Source organism: Microcaecilia unicolor, chromosome 3, assembly GCF_901765095.1.
Source record: "Microcaecilia unicolor chromosome 3, aMicUni1.1, whole genome shotgun sequence".
Taxonomy (NCBI): Eukaryota; Metazoa; Chordata; class Amphibia; order Gymnophiona; family Siphonopidae; genus Microcaecilia; species Microcaecilia unicolor.
In genome coordinates, this window is record NC_044033.1 from 56,789,633 (window position 1) to 56,811,578 (window position 21,946).

At 42.5% G+C, this 21,946-nt stretch overlaps 1 protein-coding gene across 1 annotated transcript in view; it reads right to left on the reverse strand.

The window, feature by feature from the left end:
• Positions 1 to 405: 405 nt before the first annotated feature.
• Positions 406 to 21,946, reverse strand: part of TBP (TATA-box binding protein) — a 44,628-nt gene continuing 23,087 nt past the window's right edge. The window contains exons 5-8 of the mRNA XM_030195953.1: positions 12,457 to 12,548; positions 3,771 to 3,938; positions 3,153 to 3,247; positions 406 to 568 (exon numbers count right to left, since the gene is read on the reverse strand). Of these exons, the coding sequence (XP_030051813.1) occupies positions 489 to 568; positions 3,153 to 3,247; positions 3,771 to 3,938; positions 12,457 to 12,548 (435 nt within the window). The 3' untranslated portion in view covers positions 406 to 488. The remainder of the gene's footprint in view (positions 569 to 3,152; positions 3,248 to 3,770; positions 3,939 to 12,456; positions 12,549 to 21,946) is intronic.

Genomic DNA, 21,946 nt, shown 5'->3' on the forward strand with positions numbered 1-21,946 from the left:
AAATAAGCTATTTTACAATTTACAAAAATCAAGAATAAAACATTTTAAAAATAAAATATTTTAAAATGTTTGCAATAAGAAAAAGGGTGGTTATGGTGGAGGGTCATGACACAAACATTACATGTAATTAAAGAGATCTGTGTCTTGTACACTGTTCCACAGTTTGTTTGTTTTTTAACCACCATGACTGATAAAAGGTCTCTAAAATTTGTAAAAACATAATATAAATAAAAATAGTAAACTGTTTACAAGACTAGTCAAATGAAAAAAAATTACAACAGAGAATCTATAAAATAAAACAACCTCCTTTCCTCAAATACTGTAAGCAGTAAAAATGGGCACTAGCAGTAAATACTCTAGGTATGAAGGTCACAACGTGCAAATGAAGTCCATATCGTTTGTGTGTCAGAAAAGGACATTACCATTTAAAACGTACCAATTTGATTAAAAAAAAAAAAAAAAGTAAAACTTGCAAGAAATAAAGGCCGTTATGTTGTCTTCCGGAATCCCTTTAAAATAGGATATATGTTCTCAAATGCTTCATAAATTTCTGCTCTGACTTTAGCACCTAAAATAAAAAGTGCAATCAAACAAAAAGATTCACACCAAGGAACATTACGTACTGTGAAGAAAACAGCTATACACATTCACATTGACCTAGTATCAAAATCAAGAGGATATACCAGAAGTATGAGATATAATTGTCTGACAATTTGACAGTAATCCTTCTCAGGGAGTCTAGCTACTGAAAAGCTAAGTTACTTATCTGTAAGCAGGTGTTCTTTGAAGACAGTAGACATATATTCTCACATATGGATGACACCATCCACGAAGCCCGGTGCGGACACTGCCATACTGTTCTGTCACTTTAAAACTTTGAGGCAGTGCCCCCATCACGCATGCACGAGTGCCTTCCCGCCTGATATTTGAGCGTGGGTCCTGCAGTACAGTGCTAAAGCTAAGATGACAACTCCAAGGGGAGGCGGAAGAGTAGCCTAGTGGTTAGGGTGGTGGACTTTGGTCCTGGGGAACTGAGTTAGATTCCCACTTCAGGCACAAGCAGCTCCTTGTGACTCTGGGCAAGTCACTTAACCCTCCATTGCCCCATGTAAGCCGCATTGAGCCTGCCATGAGTGGGAAAGCGCAGGGTACAAATGTAACAAAAAAATGTGAGAATATATACCTGCTGTCCTCAAGAGAACACCTGCTACAGGTAACTTACTTAGCTTTTTCTGAGGACAAGCAGGCATAATATTCTCACACGTGGGACTCACTAGCTACCAGGCTCACAATATAAATGAATCTTAGCAACTAAGTAGACAGTGAGCCTGATGGGAAAAAAATGGGCCAGAGGGCGGAGTTGGCTTAAGTAGTAAAAAGATTCTGCAGAACTGTTTGTACAAACCGGCTATCTTGCCTAGAATGCTGCTCCAGACAGTAGTGAGCAGTGCCCAGAGTCACAAGGAGCTGCCTGTGCCTGCAGTGGGAATCGAACCCAGTTCCCCAGGACCGAAGTCCACCACTCTAACCACTAGGCCACTCCTCCACATACATATATACATACACACACATGCATCTTTGTTTTTAGTTCACCTTCATTACACTTCTTAAAGCCATTTGGCACCCTTGTTAACATGGAGGGAAAAATGGCCAATGTAAGGGGCTGAAAGACTCTATGGCCTGGGGAGCTCGAGTAGTTCCTTACCCGAAAATGGTTGATGCTTCCCGGGCAAAAGAAGGGCTCAGAGGCCCCAAATGATAAAATATTTTTAAAAAATGGGAAAATTAAAAAAAAAAATGAATACATTGATCAAAATTAATAAAGAAAAAGAATATGAAGAAAAAATATCCCGAAAAAGGGAAGGCACCAAGGCAAAAGTTTGATGCACTGAGGAAAGATTAGAAAACCAACATCTCTGCTCTGCGGAAAACAATAAACTACTGGTCCTGAGCTTGAGTGACGAACAGGAAGGCACCCACGCATGCACGGTGTGGGGGCACTGTCTCAAAGTTCTAAAGTGACGGTGCACTACGGCAGCTTCTGCACCAGGCTCTACTGATGTCACCCACATGTAAGAATATTATGTCTGCTTGTCCTCGGAAAAATAGGCTACAGATTTAATTCTTGTACTAACTACCTTTATACTAATTGCCTATATACCTAATTAAGGAGACTAAAACATCTAACTAAAATTAGCTACCAGATTAGGATAACAATGAAGCCAAGACACGAAATAATACAAACTACTAAACAAATAACTAGGGATGTACCCAATATTCATATTTGATTTGATTCAGCCCAAATACTGATTTAAATTTGAATACTAATAATTCAGGGCTCTTCCATGCTAAATCCTACTGAAATAAACACTTGATCTCCGATTTCATGTTGCTTCTTCTATTATGTGTTAAGTTAAAGCTCAATGCCAGTTATTCGTATTTGGCCGAATAGTAAAATATGCTATTCGGTACAGCTCTACCAATAACTGAAAATGTATGCAGAGCATGCTCATGGAATCATGTTTAACCTCCATGTATGTGTGTTTCTCTCATGGAGTAATGTCTCCAAATGGATTAATTTTTATGCATACCAGAACAGGACTGGAGGTCACTCCTATGCCAAGATATGTTGAATAAGATCAGTCTCAAAAAACTGCTTACATTTAACCCAACATTTGCATGGTTCCAAAGAGTGTCTCTGTCTAAGGATCAAAAGGTGTAATATGCACACGCAGTGTATGAAGATGATTTGGAAATTCTCTATAATCAGATTAGTGGCATCCAATAAAGTTGGGACAATTTCTGTATCTTTGTCACATTTTCTTGGTCTGATTACATTCGTTAGTAATTGAGGGTCTTTCTCCACAAATAGTACAGAGTAGGGCTGCATTTTAACTGTAGTTAAATTTGCAATTAATCAATCATTAATCATGATTTTTAAAAATTAATCACATTGCAGTGTCTTTTGTCTCCTCCAAACATCTCTTCTGCTCTCTTTCACTCCCAACTCCTGTTCTCGGCACAATTTGACATCTTTCCCCCACCTGAGAATCAACTAAAATTGAACTAAGTAATGTAACTGCAGGCTGCTGGTGATCACAGCTCCTGCTATATCAATGCACTGGCCAGTAACAAAATAACTTCTAACTTACCAGTTAAAACAACTTTCCCAGAAACAAATATAAGCAGGACAATTCTTGGTTTTATCATCCTGTAGATTAGACCAGGAAACAACTCAGGCTCATAGCTGCAAAAGAAAGGACAACACTCAGGTCTTTTTTTGTTTCCCCTTTACTGGAGGTTCCTCGCTGACTTCCTCGCTCCTGAAGCAGCCCAAGGAGGAAAAGGGCCGCTTTGACAATGGATTTGTTCAACAGGTGGGGCTTTGGCATCTCCACCAGGAAAGGTATAATATCTAATGGGGGGAGGGGGGGGGGAAGACATGCATGCCCACCCTGTGTCCATCCCTGTGCCCTCCCCCAACAGACTGCTGGCTATACCCCACCATTAATCACAAGATTAAAAATGTTAATTGAAATGCAGTCCTAATTTGGAGACATTGCCCCCAAAATAAACTCCTGTGTCATCTTCAAAACATGAAACAAATGAACATTGTAGTAGCATCCTTGGGGAAAACATACGAAGTCATAGAATAAGTTAGAAAACAAGTATCTGATTAACTGGAGAACAGGTAGTCCATTCTGATTGCTCAAGTTGAGAAATTTTCTAAGTATAACTTATCTGATGTTTGATATAGATAGATGAGGTACCTGCTGAACTGCTGATGTGTAAGAACCAATCCTTCTAATCTGATTGGAAACTTCACATCACAGCTCCCCACCATATTCTGAATCTTGAAATCCAAGAATTTTGCTGGGAATCCCAGTTTCTGTACCACTCTGGCGTATTTCCTCGCTGCCAACCGAGACTGCTCTTCACTGAAGAGTAAAACAAAATAACTTATATCAGCTGTTTGTGCAGCGCTGCGTATGCTTTGTAGCGCTATAGAAATGCTAAATAGTAGTAGTAGTAGCAGTAATAGAGGTCACAGACTACAGTAAGTTTATAAATAAGCTATGGTATTGGCATATAAATTTCAAGTGTGAAAACTTCCACTGAATAAACTAACTGTAAAACAACCAGCAAATAAAGAATAATCAAAGAACAGACATGAATAATGATGGCCAAACAACCTCATGACCTGCCAGTGCAAAGAGATATATTGCCCTTCTACAGTCATAAACACTAGCAGTGGCATACATATATCTCTGGCACATAACAGAATCAGCCTAAGATCCAAAAATACAGTTTTACTATACGAGTGAGTATAAAAAAATGATTTAGCATATATGATTTAAAGTTACAGAGCTGGGCTCATGCTAAACAGCACTGTTAGTAACTGTGATCTGTTTTTGATGACCAACTAGCTATGAAAGGCAACACAGAAATCTAAGTTAAATAGGCAAATGAAGCATTTCAACTACTTCCCTTCAAGAAGGCTTGGCAACAGGTCACTTTGTTTTGGATAACCAATTCCTAAGAGATGTAAATTAGTACAACAGTCATTCACATCTCATTTATTTGCATCTGCAAAGTGATCTGACAGTTGAAGCACCCTTCAAATCAATGAAAGAGCTACAGCTTCATTCAGTTCATTATATCTGCCAGGGAGAAGCTCACTCATTTGAATGGGGCAATTACCCAGGATGGTGGAACCCAGATATTGTACACATTTTGTTTCCTTTGCACTATATTGGCACTACTGCCATTCTCAGCACTAAAACAACAAGAGATAATAACAGAACAGTACAACGACTGTTATTTTCAGCAACACATTCAGTTGGTAAAAGGTTTTTTAAAAAATTGTGCATCTTTTTTTTTTAAGACTAAAGTATGCCAATAGAATTAATTATGAAAAACATGTGGAGCATGGCTCATGGTATTCTTTCCAACTCCTCTGCATGCAAATGCATGTGTGTATGTGTTTGTTTGTATGTATGTATGTGTGTGCTCATGTGTGTATGTGGAGGGGGTGTACGTAGTTGTATGTATCTGTACAGGTCTAAGGAATGGCTAGCGCAGTGGGCTGAGAGACTGGGGAACCAGGTTCAATTCCCACTGCAGCTTCTTGTGACCCTGGCCAAGTCAGTCACTTAACCCTCCATTACCCTAGGTATGAAAAACTTGCCCACTACGGACAGAGAATGTAGTGTATATAATATTTAAACCGTTTTGACTACATTACAGAAAGATGGGGTGCCACATTAAGGAGCCCAAGGGTCTAGAACCAACAAATGCCTGCTCCAGATGAACCCAAAGCTTATAAGGAAGCACCTGGTACCATTCCTGGACCGCCCTGTAGTACCAAAAAGACATTTGGCACTCCCAAACCACCCTTCCGCTTATCCCGGTAAAGAAAAGAATGAGGTAGATGCAAAGAACACAGTTTAAGTGGTTATGGACTGGACCTAGGTCCACCCCGATCCACCCAGGTCGTCCACTCCAGGTGCAGTGTGCTGGAACATCTTATCTCTAGAGGCTTTTGTTTCTTTTTCTCCTATTCCCAATGACTAGTACAATTTCTCTTCTTGATACTGTCCCTTCTCAATCTTTATCTCTTTCTCCATTTGAAACTACTGCATACCTCAGGACCACATTAACAACCTTCTGCTTTCATCACCTCACCATCCCTTTTGTCCTCTCCCTTCTTCTCAGCTCTCAAGCTTCAACATTTCATTCCTTTCATTCAACCATCTCCATTCTTCTGTGAGTGCATCTCATCTTCATCGCTGAAGTAATGCCTCTCCTACTCTTCTCTGTACACTCTTGCTCTTTCTCCTGCTCTCAGCTGGAAATATCACTCCCAATCCTGGTCCTCCAAATAAGCTCTCACCCTACTCGGGCAGGTCACAACACAATATCTCCAATCTAATTTCTGTTCCTCTCCTTTCCCCATCTTCTCATGTGCCCTGTAGAATGCCCGCTCTGTCTCCAGAAAGCTTTCCTACAGCCATGACTTCTCTCTCTCTCGTACTCTCCATCTGCTTGTTCTGAGACTTGGCTTTGCCCTGAAGACTCTACTTTAGCTGCTGTCCTGTGTCATGGAGGTTACATTTTCTCCCATACCTCGCCTGGTTGGCCGTAGAGGTGTCGGGCAACTACTCTCACCCTCTTGTAGATTTCAACCTCTTCTTGCACCTCTGTCTCACTGCTTTTCTTCCTTTGAAGTCCACTCCATTTGTCTATTCACTCTTTAACTTCTCTGACTAGCAGTCATTTATCGACCCCCCCTGATAAGTCCCTTTCTTCCTTTCTCACCGACTTTGACTCCTGGCTTTCCTTCTCTCTTCAATTCATTTCCTTCTCTCATTCTTGGGGATTTTAACATTCATGTTAATGATCACTGACTCTTATGCCTCTCAGTTTCTCGCTTTAACATTCTCTTTCAATCTTCAGCTGTGCTCCACTACCCCTATCCACTAGAATGGCCACTGTCTTGATCTTGTCTTCTCCAACTGCCCACGCTCCAATTTCTGCACCTCAGTTCCTCCCCTCTCTGACCATCATCTGATAACTTTTATACTTAAACACTCTCCCCCCAGCCCCATCTAATCTCTACCAATAAATTTAGGAATCTTCAGGCTATTGACTTGTAGTCATTCCACCAGTGTTTCATCTCTCTTCTCAACCACTATGTTATCCTGGCTGACCTCTAGAATCTCTAGCTAGTCATTTACTCAAAATTGTGCTTAAGTCGTGCTCTGGAGAAAAGCCCTAGTCAAACTTGCCGAAGGTTTTAAACGCTATTACGTTAGAAATTGATCCTCTCAGCAACAGACACTGTAATAATCACTTTTCCCAAATATTTTATTAATTTTTAAAGAATACAAATAACAGGAAAACAATGATGGAAAAACATAGGAAGCAAGAAACACAACAGGTGGGAAAGGAAAAAAAAAGAGAAAGGAAAGAAGAGAAAAAAGGAGGGGAAAGCATCCAGGTGTTTAACAAATAAGTCCTTTGTACTGGTTTAAGGTGTGGCCTGAATAGTTTGGAGGTAGTTGTCCAAAATAGACCAAATTTTTTTCTTAGATACTATCATCCGACTTTTCACAGCCATGGCGAGCTCAAACTTCTGATGCTGCAGGACTGTATTCCACCAGAAATGAATATTCAGCATCTGTGCGTTTTTCCAGTTTTGCAAAATATGCCGTTGAGCAATAGTGAGGAGAATGTCCAATAGTTTTGATTGCGGGGAGGTCAAATCAAAAGTCGCATGAACGGACTTAAAAATTACAATTGAATAAGTCAGGTCATCAGTTATGGGCAAAAGTTTTTGTATAATATTCCAAACAGCCTTCCAGAATTGAAAGATCGGAGGACACTCATATAGCATATGAGAGAAAGTACCCACTTGCAGCAAACAGTGCCAACATTTGTCTGATGGGCTCAGGCCAGCAGTAGCAAGTTTTCGAGGAGTCCAATTGGTTTTATGATATAAAAAAAACATAGACTGCAAAACCGCTGCAGAGGAAAGAGGTTTCATAACTTTAGACCAGAAACAGAACCACATATTTTCATCTACCACAGACTCTGTATCAAGCTGCCAATTATGTTGAAGGGCAGTATTGAAGTTGTGTGTTGCGTTAATAAAAATTTTATAAATAGATGAAGCTGTGTGCCCAGCTAATACTAGTGTCTGGGCGTTGGCAAATAAAGAAGGCAGCTGAGATGACAATGATGCCAGCTCAACAGATGCCTTCACACTATGAGTAAGTTGCATCCATTGAAAGAACATAGTAGGAGGTAGAGAAAATTTGGATACCACCTCAGAAAAGGACCAAAAACTATTATCAGCATTAACAATATCAGACAGATAGAAGACTCCCTTATCTATCCACTCTTTCCAAAAGAATGGAGCCTTATTTATTAAGATATGCGGATTATACCAAAGTGACTGATGTGATGACTTACTGAGAGGTATTGCTTGAAATTTGTCGAGGTCCAATAAACATTTGACCGTGGAGACTATAATCTGATTAACTCTATGTGATGGAAATGAAGAAGCAGTAAGAAGAAGTGGTAAAGTGAGAGGAGCTACCATGGCCTCCTCCAATTGCAGCCACATGGGCTTGTATTCAGAAGCGCGGAAGAACCATCTGCACCCCTGCTGTGAAATGTAAGATTTATGATAAGTGAGGAAGTCGGGAAATAAAACTCCGCCTTTTTCCCTGGTGCATTTAAGTTTCCTCAAAGCAATCTTTGGAGGCTTATTTGACCATAGAAAGGAAGATAATAATTTGTCAACTTGTGAGTAGAATGGAAGGGGGAAGATGATCGGAAGCATACTGAGGATATAATTAATTTTTGGAGATATCATCATTTTAATAGTTTCAAGCCGGCCCCACCAGGACAAGTGTAGAGGATGCCAGGAATGCAGCAAAGCTTTAAGAGTTTTCAAGATTAAGTCGGAGTTATGATGAATAGAATCTATGGAGTTGGCGTGCAATTCTATTCCTAAGTATTTAATTTTTGGGGTGGCCCACACCAAGTTAAAAGACAGTGCTGTATCCAGAAATTAAGCTAAGTGCAAATCTGTTGATTATTGCAGTGTCTGTTGCTGAGAGGATCAGTTTCTAACTCAAATAACAGAAGTAATAACGAAGTAAATTTAGACAATCTTTAAGAGAAAAAATACACAAAAAGTTCTCGCTGGAGTTTTTCATGCCCTGTGATAGAAATCAAGCGCTTTTTACGTTCAAGTTCACACTACATAATAGCATTTAAAACCTTCAGCAAGTTTGCCTAAGGTTTTTGAGGGCTTTTCTCCAGAGCACGACTTAAGCACAATTTTGAGTAAATGACTAGCTAGTTTATCTATCATTCTACTTTGTGATAGCTCTAGCTCATACTGCAGTTGTTTTGGTTGCTTGACCTCTAGAATCCACTACCTACGTTCCTGTGCCCGATCTGCTCAATGCCTTTGGCTGAAATCCCGTGCACATGCCGACTTCATACATTTCAAATTCTTGTGACTTCCCTCCATTCTGCTCTTTCACTTGTCAAACAGGACTACGACATCAACTTGAGAAACTCTCATGGCTCAAACCCCCGATTAAGGAGTTGCACGGGACAGAAATCTTACTCGTCCCCGCTGGAATCTTACCCATCCCCACAAGAATTTAACTGTCCCTACAAGAATTTAATGGTACATTAAAAAAAATTCCGGTCAGCTCTCTCTCTGGGTTCGAGCTGCAGCACTGCAGGAAAGGAAGGAACAGAAGTTGGAACTAGGAACACTCTGGTGAGCACATGTAAAACTTGTCTGATTCACTGGCACTGTGCTGATAGGTCGCCCCACACACACGCGGCAGTAAGTCAGGTGACATCTACTGCTTGTGTCAGAGCTGAGGTCTGCGCATCAGCCCAGGAGCAGAGAAGATTAATAGTAACATACTACGTTAACAGCAGATAAAAACCTGAATGATCCAGTCTGTCCAATAGTCACTCTCATTATCAATTCATAATTAAATCAACAATGAACGTGACATTATATACTTGATTATGGTCTTTCTTTGGCGTTTCTAGGACATAAACCACAGAAGACCGCCCAACCCTTATGTTCCAACTGCTGGTGTTGTTGTCGAGAACCACTCCAGCCTACTTGTCTTCTCCATTTGCAAGAAACAGACTGTAAAAGTCTGTCCAGCACTGTCCTTATGTTCCAGTCACTAAAGTTGCTGTCTAAGCCCTTTCCTGCCCATCATATCGGCCCTAACTCATCACAGCTGGAGTCACCATCTAAGCATCACTCGACACAGCCACACACATGCAGTCATTTAAGTTTAGGCTTTTTTTTATACCTTCTATTTTCTAATTAGAGATCCTCTATGTTCATGCCATGCCTTTTTGAATTCAGTCACAATTTGTGTCTCTACCACCTCCTTAATGGAGACTTTCTGCATCTGTGCTGTTAAAGCAAGGAGGAGGAGACAGCACTCAAAGAACTTGGTATTCGGTAATCGAGAGGCTGGCACAAGTGCAGTGTACACTTCCACAGGAACAGCTTCCGTCCCCACGGGAACAGCTTCTGTACAAACGGGAACCCTGGAGGAACAGCTTCTGTACAAACGGGAACAGCTTCCGTCCCCGCGGAAACCCCGCAGAACTGCTTCCGTCCCTGAAAGAAATCCCCCGGGCTCCGCGGGATTCCCACAAACCCCGTTCCTGTGCAATTCTCTACCCCCGATGCCTCTTTGCCACACTGAACGCACTCCTTAAAGTGCCTTCACCTCCAATCCCCCCCCCCCTCCACACACACACACACACACACACCTTCACTTTCTCCCCAGACAATGGCTGAGTATTTTCATGACAAGGTTTACAAGATTAACTTCGAGTTCCCAACCAATTCAGCTCAATCTTTCCTTCCCCCAGTCCATTCTGTCAACCCTATTTCAACCCCTGCCTCCTTTTCTGAAATCACCAAAGAGGAAACTGCACATTTTTTTTCCTCCTCCAAAGTAAAAGTACCTGTTCTTCTGATCCTATTCTCACCCATCTACTCAGCACTATTGCTTCTACTGTCATCCATTCTATGTCATATCCTCAATCTTTCACTTTCCACTGCAACTGTTCCTGATGCCTTCAAACATGCCATAGTTACACAATTCCTCAAAAAACCTTCACTGGGCCCTACCTGTCCTTCCAACTATCACCCCATCTCCCTCCTCCTTTTCATACCCAAGCTACTTGAACGTGCTATTCACAGCCGTTGGACTTGACCTTCTTTCAACTCAAGCTATTATTGATCCACATCAATCTGGCTTCTGCCCCCTTCATTCAACTAAAAAACAGCCCTTGCTGAAGTCTACAATGACCTATTCCTAGCCAGATCCAAAGGTCTCTATTCTATCCTCATCTTTCTTGATCTATCTTCTGCTTTTGACACTGTTGATCACCACCTACTCCTTGATTTGTTGTACTCGCTTGGATTTTGGGGTTCTGTTCTTTCTTAGTTTTCTTCTTATCTCTCCCATCACATTTTAGTGTATGCTCTGGTGGATAATCCTGCACTTCTATCCCACTATCAGTTGGTGTACCTCAGGGCTCTGTCTTGGAACCTCTACGTTTCTCCATCTATACTTCTTCCCTTGATGCTCCGATTTCCTCCCATGGTTTTCAGTATCATCTTTACACTCTTGACTCCCAAATCTCTCTCTCCAACACCAGAAATTTCAGCAAGAATCCAGGCCCTAGTCTCAGCCTGCCGGTCTGATATTGCTGACTGGATGTCTCAGAGCCACCTGAAACTAAACATGGCCAAGACTGAGCTTCTCATCTTTCCCCCTAAACCCACCTCTCCTCTTCCCCCTTTCTCTATCTCTGTGGATAGCACTCTCATCCTCCCCGTCTCATCAGCTCTTAACCTTGGGGTCATTTGACTCTTCTCTCTCTTTCTCTGCAAATATCCAACAGACACCTAAAACCTGTCGTTTCTTTCTTTATAATATCACCAAGATTAGTCCCTTCTTTTCTGAGTACACTACCAAAACCCTTACCCACACTCTCATCACCTCACGCTTACACAACTGCAACTTGCTTCTCACAGGTCTCCCACAAGCCATCTCTCTCCTTCAATCTGTTTAAAATTCTGCTGTACAACTTATACTCTGCCAGTGTTGCTAGCTCACATTTGCCCTTTCAAGTCACTTCACTGGCTCCCTATTCGTTTCCGCATACAGTTCAAACTCCTCTTACTGGACTTACAAGTGCTTTCACTCTGCAGCTCCTCAGTACCTCTCCACTCTTCTCTTCCTATACTCCTCCCCCAGGAACTCTGTTCACCAGGTAAATCTCTCTTATCTGTACTCCACTGCCAACTCCAGACTCCGTTCTTTTTATCTTGCTGCATTATACACTTAGAATAGACTTCCTGAGTAAGTCAAGTTCCACCTCTGGCCATCTTCAAATCTAGGCTAAAAGCCCACCTTTTTGAGGATGCTTTTAACGCCTAACTCCTAGCACTTGTTCAGTACCCAAGTCTATTTTATCATTCCCACCTTAAGTAATTCCCTTATCCCTTATTTGTCCTGTTTTGTTTGTCTTATTAGATTGTAAGCTCTGTCGAACAGGGACTGTCTCTTACATGTGTACAGTGCTGTGTATATCTAGTAGCGCTATAGAAATAAGTAGTAGTAGTCAAAACATAGTATGCTGGGTAGTGTTTGCGTACTGGGCTCCATCAGATGGCCTCACTCACATGTGACAATATTATAGCCTGCTTGTCCTTGTAGAAAATAAGGCTCAAGAAAGTGTCAGTGACTAATGTCAAGAGTCTCCATAAAACCACTCACTCAATCAATAGACATACACATGATATCAATTCACATAAGTAATTTGTACAGTCCTTTTCTTCATATCACGTGGATATAATTCTCTCTGCATAACATTTACCTTTTAGCCCCTGTGCACACCATTTTCCCAGAGCTGAATATAAGCGCTGTAGTACGTGGCTCTCGTATTCTCATAATCACAGCCGCAAAACGCTGGAACATATAACTAAAAGTGTCAATCAATTATTCCATTTAAAAACAACAAAAAAACCTAAAAAAAAAAAAAAAAAAAAAAGAAGAAAAGAATCCATGAACACCAGGCATTCTTGTTCTGACTCTATGAGATAAGGGCTGAGCGCTCCTATACTTCTACAGGTATCACAGTGCAGCACACAAATACAAAAAAAGAGAAATTAGGTGTTACTTGATAATTTTCTTTACATTAGTCCATCTTACTATTCCAGAACAGAACCTATGTGGTAGTTGCGTCCATCAACCAGCAGGTGGAGCTAGACAGCTGAAAACTGAGCTAAAATCTCTCTCTTGGCATCCAGTCCAGCTCCTAAGTATTTACATAGACAAGCAGTACAGATAAACTCAGTATAAATGCAACAACTTTAAACAACTTGCTAACCTAACATTAACCAGAAAAGCAAACGTGTGAACCTCTCTCATCTGTGGACAACTTGAAGAGAACAAGAGATATGCAGGAAGCACCATGCAAGGTGACATCTCAGAAACATCGAGCGGGCCTCTGGAATAGTGGGAAGGACTAATGGAAAGAAAATGATCAGGTTAAGGCCTAATTTCTCCTTCCATTACGTAGATTCCCACTTTTAGAACCTGTGGGATGTTTAAAAGCAATCCCTAGAGTAGGTGGGATCCTGGTGCCACCACCCTGAGGACGCCACAACATACACTCTGTAGTGCTTACCAAAAAGCACAAACAGTCTGACCGATTTTCGAAACTCATTTGTGACTTCCAGATATCTAATAACGACTCTCGCAGAGAGGACAAAAAGGCTCAGTATTCTTCATTGAAGGTTCTAAATGTGCATAAAGGACAGAAGCTCCACAGATTGGTTGAGATGAAATGCTGATACCACTTTTGGAAGAAATGAAGAAACCGTGCACAGGAAGACCCCGCCTCCAAAAACAGAGAAAGGGATCCCGACAAGGAAGAGGTTGAAGCTCTGAAACCCTACGTGTTAATGCAACAGCCACCAAAAACGCTGACTTTAATATAACATCTTTCAAGGCGGCTTTCTGGAATGGCTCAAAAGGAGGCCTCTGAAGAGCCTGAAGGACTAAATTAAAAGGTTCCACTCTGGACACGGTGTATGAAAGGGAAGTTGCAAGTGGCCCATGCTCCATAAGGATCAAACAATATCCAGGTGAGCCACAAGAGACATCTTCTGTTGTTGGCCCCTGAAACAGGCTAAAGCCACAACCTGAACTTTTAGAGAACCCAATGCCAATCCTTTCTGAAGACTTGCCTGGAGAAACACTAGGATGTGAACAATTTGAGAACAGAAGGGAGGAAGTCTGCACTCAGAACACCTGCCTTCAAACTTCCTCCACACTCTCACCTATGCCACGGATGTAGAAAGTTTCTGAACCTGAAGCAAAGTAACAATGACCGAATCAGAATAACCTTTCCATCTCAACCGAGCCCTTTCAATGGCCAAGCCATAAGGCCAAAGGGGCACGGATCCTCCACGAGCACCAGGCCTTACTTCAGTAGGCTATGTACCTGTCGAAGACCGATAGGATGCCATCCAGTAGTTGAATCAGGTCCGCATACTTTAGCCTCCATGGCCAATCCGGGGTTACAAGATTTGACCTTGGTGCAATGCAATCCTTTTCAATATGCAGCCTACCATGGGCCAAAGAGGGAAAGGGAATGGGACTTGATATACCCTTTCTGTGGTTTTTGTAACTACATTCAAAGTGGATTACATAGTATATACAGGTAATTATTTGTACCTGGGGCAATGGAGGGTTACGTGACTTGCCCAGAGTCACAAAGCGCTGCAGTGGGAATCAAAGTCCGCTGCACTAACCACTAGGCTACTCCTCCAGAAGACATACAATAGATGTGTCTCTAGTCAACGGCTGAAGAACTTGGGCACTTTATTCCTTTTCATCACCATCGTCCAGAAATAAAGAACCCCATCATGCCACTATTAGCTGAAAACTCTGGCTGGATAGTTTCCATTTTCCTGGGTTCCAGGAGTGCCTGCTGAGAAAGTCCACCTCCACCTTCAAGAACCCAGCGATATTAGCTGCCGACAATCAGGAAAGATTTTTTACCCAACTTGTGAGGGAAGCCGCCTCCACTGCCTCTGGACAGCTGCGGGTCCCACCTTGCTTGTTGATATAAGCCACCGGTGTCGACCTGTCTGAGAAAACTTGGACCAGGGCCCCTGCCAGAAAGAGGGCGAAGTCACATAAGGCATTCCACACTGCCCTGAGCTCCAAGAGGAAATTTGTTGAACACGAGACTCCTGTTCTGTCCAGGTGCCCTGTGCCAGCCTATTCTCTTTGACAGACCAATTGCCACAGTCACTTCCTTTAAATATCTTGGAATAATTATTGACTCTGCTCTCTCTTTCACTCCACAGATCATGACTGAAGAAGACAGAACTCCTGATGACGAAGCAAAAGGCTCCTCAATGGAAAGAATACCAATGGCTGAGAAATGAGTATTAAGCTCCTCTTTATGAAACAACCTCAGTACTTTTGGGTTATCCCGATCCTCAGGAGGTAGCTCTCCCTCCTCTAACACTCCTTCAATGATGGCTTCTCTGAATAGACCAAGGCCACATCAGATGAGGGAGAAGCAGAGACCTCCAGGAGTGGGCAGATGAGGCTAAATGAGATCTGTTAGGAGCCAGAGGGGTGGGGGCAAGAAATTGAAGCATCTTGCAGCAACTCCAACTGTTCCTGCTTCAGTAAATAGGCCTGGTGTAAAAGCAATATAAGCTTCGGAGAAAACAAAGATCCCAATGCAGCTGAATGCTCTGTCCGGCCCCGAGGTTATAAAATGCCGGCTGTGCTCTGCAAGTATCAGATAGAGGCTGTTCCTCACTGCCAGTTGACTCCTACAAAATGGCACCCATTCCTGCGCTCTCCTGCATCAAACTGTGAACCGGTCCTGCCAGAGAGCCCACGTCCCCCCATGTCATGCAATCACTGCAATGCCCAGACGCCAGCCGGTGGGTCCCACAGCGGGAAAACTACTTAACTGCCTCTGCGGAAGTTGCCATTCACCCAGACTGGCACAAGAGCAGCACAATGCTGTCCCAAGCAGTGAGTCAGTATCCCTTCCATGCACCAAGCAGAACTTGCAGACCTCCAAGCAGTTCAGAGTCAAACTTTAGTCAGACTTACCACTGTCAGCTGTTCCCCCAAGCTCACAGTCTCCACAAGTCTTACCCCAGATGAGAAAGGCTCAGGACTGATACTCTGTGCTATGCTCTCTAGCAACTCCTTTAGACCTCCATATATGACTCTGCAGACTCAAGCCATCCACAAAGCTCAATTGGGGACCAATTGACCAACTGGACCAAAGGCAAATCACTCAAAACCTGAAGCTGAAATGTGTTCATCTGCTGGAGACAGAAAATATTGAGGAGATGGATTGGATGCAAAGAGATGTCTCAGCTCAGGTTTCCAGTTATTTATCTCCACCTGCTGGTTGATGGACACAACCATCCTACAGGTTCTGGAATAGTGAGAAGCTACGAAATGGAATAAGGCATTTGTTAGCAAAGCTCTACAACTGGATTATATCTCCCAAACAACAACACAGTGGCCATTCCTTTTTCCTGCTCTGTGCACTATGTTGATATGACTCAATTCATGCACAATCAAAGCCTCATTTATGAGCATTCTTTACAATTAAGTACTGTAGTAATGTTGTATGCGCCTGCTGTGTCCAGTTGTGCAATTTTTCATTTGACCACCCACATGAAATTAAGCACATAAAATTAAAAACAGACTGACAATGGACCTGGAGGACAGAACAACCTGGAGAAAGGAATTTCCCAGACCCCACCAGCAGAACTACTACAGGCACCAGTGGCAAAATACTGCCCAAGTGTCCTTGCAGTATAGGAGTAGGGTGGCCTAATCAAGTGGGGAGGCAGCAACCCAGACACTGCAGAGATTAATGCAGAGCAAACATTGTATGTTAACAGTTTTGCAGCAGAACACGATCTTCCCAAACTCAAAGCAGAACAAGGAACACAGCGAAGATGACACAGAAAAGAAGGTCTTAGACGATGTGTAAAAAGGTCCACTTTGTTGAGCGAGTCCAGAACAATGTGGGAACTCGAGGTGACTCAACACGGCCATGTTTCAGCCAACCGGCCTGCTTCAGGAATCTTAATGGTCTTATGGAATAGTCTGTAGAAACAAATTGTGTCTATCAATCTGCTTCCCAACGGTGACACATCTCTACAGACCCTGTACAACTCATCCTTGGAGCATTTCGCACCATACAAGAAGTTTCCTTTGGGAAGCAGACTGATAGACACAATTTGTTTCTACAGACTATTTTGTAAGAACATTAAGACTCCTGAGGCAGGCCGGTTGGCCGAAACACGGCCATGTCAAGTCACCTCGAGCTCCCACATTGTTCTGGACTCACTCAATAAAATGGACTTTTTACACATTGTCTAAGACCTTCTTTTCTGTGTCATCTTTGCTGTGTTCATAACAGTTTTGCAGCACCATCTTCCAATATCTATTTCTTTTTCAATAAATTAGCAAGACCGTGTCACAAGAACAGCTACTGAATCACGTGATACTTAACCTTGGCATCAGGAGAATAAGCACTTAAGTGCTTCTTCAGCTGCTAGGCAAAAATCAGGCAATTTACATGAATAAAGAAAAGATGCTGGGAAATAGTGCAATAACACTATTAAAAGGCAAGTACAGTGTTTGCCATGCTGAGCCCATAATATTCTTAAGGCTTTATGGCACCTCTCCCTCCTCAGCAAAATTCTGTTTGGGAGTCCCTCAATTTGAACTTATGCTACCATGGAGACCAGGTGATCATGGGCCACTAGAGAAGGTAGAATCAGATCCCCCAAGGAAAAAGTGAACGGTGCACCTAAGGAGAGAGGGAGGAGAGGACAGAGAGCTAAAAAGAGAAAGAAAGAATGGATTAATTGAAGTCAACTACTCTGGCATGGGTGCATGAGTGGAGCTAAACAGAAGACTGCTCTGTACTGAACAGGGCTAGATTAACATTATAATGTGCCCTAGACAAACATGTGTTTCTGGGCTCCTCCCATGGACATCCATTTCTTTCATCGCCACTCCCTCCACTCCTCCTCCCAAGTCACTCTTTCCTTACTTCCCTCTCCCTGGATGTTCATTTATGGTCTTCCACATTGGTAAATCCCCCAGGGCGCCCTACTGTATCAGGGGTAACCGTTAGTACTTAAAATAGATTCATATATATATATATTATGCTCATTTGTTGGTTTTGTTACAGCAATACCAATTAACTGAAGCTCAGCATATTTATCTAGTTACAAAGGATGTCTCAGCATTATACACTAATAACACATAGGAAAGTCCTTGTAGTTTCTTATGATAGTTTACAGCATTTGGAAATTTCACTGAAAAAAGTTACTTTGACATGTCTGAAGCAATTGGTTCTAGGGAAAAATTATTTTTTGTTTGTGGATCAGTTTTATTGACAGATTAAAGGCACAGCGATAGGGTTCACGGTGGCTCCTTCTTCAGTTTCCTTGTTTATGAATCAGTTTGACTAGACACATATGTACACGTCTCATTATTACCAATACATGATAGTTTAGAAGTGATTTATAGATATTTTTTTTCATTTGGACTGATGATAGGGATTTGTCTGAATTTTTACAGTGGGTTAATGGATGCAATCCCGATGTTCAACTTACAGCTGAGATTTAGTCAGAGTCTATCTCCTTTCTGGATATTTACATCATTGACAAAATGGGCCAGTTTGAAACCACTATTTACAGGAAACAGACAGATTCTTTATTGCATTTTTGTAGTTTTCATCCCCAACATCTTAGACATAATAAACCACTGGGTCAATTTCTCCAGTTGAGAAGTTTATGTACATCTTTGTCAGAACTTAAAGTTCAAGCACTGGGATTAAAGCTCAAGCAGTGGGATACCCCCGATTTGTGGTTTGGGGGTATCCTACTAGTATTGTAAAGAAGGCCTATATGTGAGAATTGTATGCTGGACATCAGTGGTTCTTGTTACCGAAGTCAAAGTGAGATGCAGGAATTAACTTGTGTTTTACCATATTCAACTAATGTATTTGATGTGAAAAGAATTATACATAAACAATAGCAGGTGTTAACAGTATCATCCTCAATTGAATTCTCTGTCAAGACTTGCATACAGAGTAAAAGTTTGGGAGATCATTTAATGAGCTTGGTTTTGTCATCATTTGCTTTGAGGGATGAATCTCAAGAAATTGGTCACACTTTTTGTGGCCATTGCAGTTATTGCAATTTTGAGTGGGTCACATCACAGATTCCGATTCATGACCAAGATACGTTATTTAAAACATAAGTCGGACTGTAATACATTACAAGTTGTGAACTGTATTAAGTGTCCTTGTGATAATTACTATATTGGATATACTGAGCTAGATTATATATATCACGCCTAAAAAAATCCACACCCAAAACACCTACAGTTTATAGAATATGCTTAAATCTAGGTGTAATTTATAGAATACTAGTAAATAAGGCCCGTTTCCGACACAAATGAAACGGGCGCTAGCAAGATTTTCCTCGGAGTATGTTTGAGAGAGTGTGTGTGAGAGTGACTGTGTGAGAGAGAGAGAGAGAGTGAGTCTGGGTGCAAGTGTGTCTGTGTGAGAGAGAGAGTGTGAGAATGAGAGTGCGTGTGTTTCAATGAGAGTGTGTGCGAGTGCGTATGTGAGACAGTGTGTGAGAGAGTGTGTTTCACACAGATACACTGTGTGTGAGAGTGTGTGTGAGACAGAGTGTGAGAGAGTATGTGTGCGATACACAGACTCTCTGTGAGACCGAGAGTGTGTGAGAATGACTGTGTGACAGAGAGTGAATGTGATACAGTGTGAGACATAGTCTGAGAGACTGTGTGAGAGTGACAAAGACACTGACTGTGAGAGAGTGTGTGTGTGACAGAGATACCTCCCCCCTCCATCAATGGTGTCAGGACCCCCTCCCCCTCTGGTATGAGGACTCCCTCTCCCCCCCGTGGTCTCAGGACCCCCTGCCTCTCCCCCCCTCTGCGTGGTTGGCAGCACCGTGTGAGTGTGTGTGACAGAGAGAGAGTGAGACTGGGTGCGAGTGTCTGTGAGAGTGTGTGTGTGTGTGTGTGTGATTGTCTTCTCTCCCCTACCCCCCTCCAGCCACCCAGCCCCCCTCCAGCCACCCAGCGATATCCCCTGCCCCTCTCAAACCATCCAGCGATTCTCCTGTCTCCCCTGCCCCCCCTCTCCAGCCACCCAGCGATTATGCTCTCTCAGAACGTTGGAGGTGAGTGCCCCCCTCCAGCCACCCAGCTATTCTCCTGTCTCCCCTGCCCCCCTCCAGCCACCCAGCGATTCTCCTCTATCCCCTGCCCCCCCTCCAGCCATCCAGCGATTCTCCTGTCTCCCCTGCTCCCCCTCCAGCCACCCAGCAATTATGCTCTCTCAGAACACTGGAGGTGAGTGCCCCCTCTCCAGCCACCCAGCGATTCTCCTCTATCCCCTGCCCCCCCTCGAGCCATCCAGCGATTCTCCTGTCTCCCCTGACCCCCCTCCAGCCACCCAGCGATTATGCTCTCTCAGAACGTTGGATGTGAGTGCCCCCCTCCAGCCACCCAGCTATTCTCCTGTCTCCCCTGCCCCCCTCCAGCCACCCAGCAATTCTCCTGTCTCCCCTGCCCCCCTGAGCCATCCAGCGATTCTCCTGTCTCCCCAGCCCCCCCCCCCCCCTCCAGCCACCCAGCGATTATGCTCTCTCAAGTTGGAGGTGAGTTCGTTCCCTCAGTTCTGCCTTCTGATTACCCGCCCTCAACGTCATCACATTTTGAAGCAAGGGCGGAAAGAGAGAGATGGTGAGTCGAAGTCGATGACACATTTACGAACCCTTCACTGAAGCCACGGAGTCAGCTTCAGAAAGTTGAGGGTACGTTTTATTATTAGATGCCCAACATCCATTTTCTGCAACTATATTTATTCACAGCCATTTACGTCAATGTATGCCAATCTGGTACAAATGCTGAAGCCTAAATTACCTGCGTAACAGGCATATTCTGTAACAGTGAGAGTAAATTCAACGAACGCCTATGGACACGCTCCCTTTCAGATCTGTGTTTTAGAATTTACACGTATCACTTTATAGAATATGCTTAGGCATCCGTGCACGTAAATTCTAATTAAAGCAAATTAATGTCAATAATTGCTTGCTAGCTTCAATTATCGGCACTGATTGGCCCAGATTTGCACGCACAACTCAAGTCACACTATACAGAATCCAGGGGACTGTGCATAAAATCAAGATAAGGATAGCAGAACTTTTGAGTTATCTGAGACAGTAACAAATGGGGGCACTACTGGTAGATCATTGATGGGCAAAATAAACATCGACTTCAGGATTTGAAATTTGTTGTAATACTGACATTGTATTTTCCAGGAGTAGGGAATGTTTCACAAGCTTTGTTATGTAGGAAACAAAAGTTTATATCTGAAAGAATACTGTTTTGCCAGTGGGTTTAACCATCTCCTATACTCCAAACTGTAACCTCTGGTCATTAGATGCCAATTGCCTCACTTTGCTGTCACTTCTTATGGCCAAATACAAGGCCACTCGTTCCTCAACTTTCTATAATTTAAGCTGTTTTTGAAGACTTTTTTTTTTTTTTTTAACGTGGCCTTTGTTATTGAGCTTGGTTATTCCTGGCAGATTCCTCAGATTTCCCCTCTTTTCCCTATACAATTGCGTGGTTTTCCTGCTACAAATAGTGATCCTTTATATTTTATTTTGCTTATTAGCTTTTTATTGTTAACTGCTGTGACCAGATGCTTTGTAACAGCGGTATATCAACCATACTCTGTGGTTTCCATATAAGGCTCACTTGAAAAGGAGACTCAGCATTGTCAGTTCTCCTAAATACCATTTTGTGGTGGAGTGGTGCCCCACCTTCTGTATCTTTGTGGATATGCAGTTGCTTGATTTCTCCTGAAGCCGCCAACTGTTTTGGCGAAACTTGAATCCAGGTTGGGATTAAGGAACTTTTGAACTCTGTATCTACCGCACACTGATTGTAGTTCCCTATAAAAAGGATTTGCGATATGAATTTGTTGTGATACGTTGATATATCTGTGATTTACATCACTGCAAGACAAGACAAGTACTGAATATGCTATTTTTTTTTTAATATTGAAAATATTATAACAGCAAGGGATGCTAGATGTGCAATTACAGATAAAAGTGGCAAAGGCTGGATGTTACTCACATTGATAAAGCCACATTTTTTCTGAGCACATCACATTTACATATATTTTTTGTGTATTTAAAAAGAATAATGATTTCTGGTTTACCTCTCCAGAAAGAAAACTGCAG